The sequence below is a fragment of the Antedon bifida genome, unplaced genomic scaffold (assembly GCF_963402885.1).
Source record: "Antedon bifida unplaced genomic scaffold, ecAntBifi1.1 scaffold_44, whole genome shotgun sequence".
In the NCBI taxonomy this organism is placed as follows: domain Eukaryota; kingdom Metazoa; phylum Echinodermata; class Crinoidea; order Comatulida; family Antedonidae; genus Antedon; species Antedon bifida.
Genome location: NW_027616301.1, coordinates 1 through 2,729, shown reverse-complemented (window position 1 = coordinate 2,729; position 2,729 = coordinate 1). Strand labels below are relative to the sequence as shown.

General features: G+C 33.5%; 1 protein-coding gene across 3 annotated transcripts; it reads left to right on the top strand.

Annotated features, from left to right (window-relative positions):
- Positions 1-635: 635 nt before the first annotated feature.
- LOC144858528 (carboxypeptidase E-like) lies at positions 636-2,700 on the top strand. Of its 3 annotated transcripts, XM_078714678.1 has the most exons (4): positions 636-892; positions 1,302-1,737; positions 1,894-1,981; positions 2,191-2,700. In XM_078714678.1, the coding sequence occupies exons 3-4, from the start codon at positions 1,900-1,902 to the stop codon at positions 2,295-2,297; spliced, it is 189 nt and encodes a 62-aa protein (XP_078570804.1). In that variant the 5' UTR covers positions 636-892; positions 1,302-1,737; positions 1,894-1,899; the 3' UTR covers positions 2,298-2,700. The 3 variants fall into 3 exon arrangements, with proteins under 3 accessions (XP_078570804.1, XP_078570805.1, XP_078570803.1); XM_078714679.1 differs by having other exon boundaries at positions 636-1,431; XM_078714677.1 differs by having other exon boundaries at positions 636-1,737.
- The last annotated feature ends 29 nt before the right edge of the window (positions 2,701-2,729 follow it).

The following is a 2,729-nucleotide window of genomic DNA, read 5'->3' as shown; positions in this document are numbered from 1 at the left end:
CCTTGGCTCCTTGTCTGGAGGCATAAGGTTTTAGCCTGTTCCCACATATACGACACAAGTAATTTAGATTTATAACATGCTTTTCCATATTCAATTTTAATAAAAGAATGACGTTTTACACAGTGAGGCCTATACTAATATTAATATATTACTAGTATTATTTTGTTAAAGTACAGGAAATAGTCTTCTACATCGACCTGAAATAAAAAAAAAATTAGAATAGGCTCAACATCAAGAGTGCATTTTAAGTTTTATTTGATAATGACAAAAAACTCTGAAAATTTAATTATTACAGAAATTATATGCCTTGTATATTAATTAATGTTTTTATAATGATACTTTTGGTAATTTGATATGCCTATACTAAAATCGTTTTTTATAATTGTTTTTGCTCACTAAAAATTTTGAAAATTTCACTAAGTATGTATTATTATATTAAAAGTAAACATATATTTAAAAAAAATAAAATTATGAATTCTTACCGTAGTTATACGACTTTTAATTGTCTTTTTCGTCGGCGCGATTGTTTGTTTATCGTTGCCAAGTAACGAAACTACGAAGGTATGTTTACGCCCTCTATTGATGAGTGACGTAACCAGGAAGTATCGAATTTCAGGCTTTTGCATAGCGAGCGAACATACGTGGGTACCGCACCACCACCACCACCACACAACAACACACACACGCGGGCTCAGCTGCTGCATTTGACCACCACACCACGGCGGGCGGCAATTGTGTTTGAGTCGTCCACAACAACACATCAAACAAGAAGTCTAGGCCTATTCCCAATCACGCACCGCGTACCCTGGAACATGACGAATTGGAAGAGGCTCACGTGTACATTACAAGAATTACGCCTGGATGTTGCTTTAGTTTGTGGTCAGAGTTTCAGGTATGAAGGTCCAAGGATCAACGGGGCATAGGAAGCCCACACTATCTTTACAGATGTAGGGCCTAGGCTAGACCTGACCGGGATGAATTTAGTATGGAACGCCAAGCTTGCTTGCATTGTTTATATATTGTATGCATTGTTTAGATGGTGACCTCCGTGGCTTATTCCATTAAAAAAACAGGGGTACATTGCTTCACCGATTTTCTAATCAATTTCTAATCAACTTTCTAGGCTAGTCTACAATTTCTGGACATTGTCATTTTTAAGCATTTCATATTTTTCAAAAAAATTTGCGCTGCGCACTCGCTTTTGCGCACTTTGACCGTACGCAGCTTAGAAATACCTTTTGCACTTGATTATCGTTCTTTATACTTTTTATGATGTATTTCTTTCATTTTTGATAAATTAGGAATGTAAAATAATGACACACTTGCACATCAAACTTTAAAAATTGTGCGCTTGAAAATGGGTTATTTTATTTCAACCACATCCAACAGCGAAAAATCGGCAATTACAGGATGCCTTAAAGATGAACTTGAGTTGAGTATATGATTTTGAGTTTCTGATATTAAAATTACATAATAATTAAAATTCTTAACAAAATGGGTGCTTTTATTTTTTGTGTATGTTTGACAAAAATGTTAAAAAAATAGAATTTAAAATATTATTCTATGCCCCACCCACTGCCGATATTCACCGAAGCGTGAAAATGACCATGACGTCATCTCAGTTTCGCGCATGCAGTCTGTAAATCAATTTGAGCCTTTAGCAAATGGAGATGAGGAAGAAAATATGGAAACTGAGGATTTGAGGGAGAAGCAAAATAGATTACAAAATACTGACTGGTAAATTGAATTTTAACTTTTTTTATACTGTACTGACGTAGGCATGATGATGATGATGATAGCGGTGTGTGTATTCCTTTCTGGCACATGTGATATCACATACACTAAAATAAAAAGTATGTAATATTATGTACATATTTATTTTTAACATTTCAGATTCATATGGGAGTAAAGGGTATTATAGCAAGCACTGACGATATGCCTATCAAAGGAGGACCAGGAATCAATCATGACGTCACCTCAAGTAAGTTGAATTGATTTTTGCTTTAATTGAAACAGATTTTGTTTACATTCGCCACCATTGGTGAATGGTTAGAAATAATTTACCCATATATTTTGATCAACCATTTTAAACATTCAACATTTCCATGTTGTTACGTATGAATAAGAATATGTTAAAATGAACCATATTTATATTATCTATGATTTAATATCTATATACTTTTTCTTTAGCAAAAGACGGTGAATATTGGCGTTTGTTACCAGGTACCTACACAATAACAGTATCGGCGGAAGGATATTTCAGCAAAGGTTTCGTGGTTGACAGACAGACACTGTAAAATGCAGCTGGAAGAGCTACTCTCTCCACAGAACCCATTTTGTGGATTTGAATCATACTGTACTTACTTAGTTCATATTTTTTTTTCATAGTTATAACAACAGACAACAAATTTTTAACTATAAAAGAGCTTTTCATTTCATTTCATTTCAAAAGACATTTATTTTCCTCCATAGCAATACAGTACAAAATAATAAACAGAAATGGTAAGGAATATAAAAAATGAAATAGATGTTTGTTGGATAAACAACAGAAAAGTGAATTTTAGAAAATTGGCTATGGAGGAAGGCGTAATCCCGAGAAGATGAGGAAATCTTGTGCTGGGTATGCCTATGCAAATAAAATGGATAATTGAATAAGAGTGGAAATAAAGAGAAACAAACAAGACAAAAAAACGCACACAAAAGGAAAAATAAAAAATAAATAAATTAAT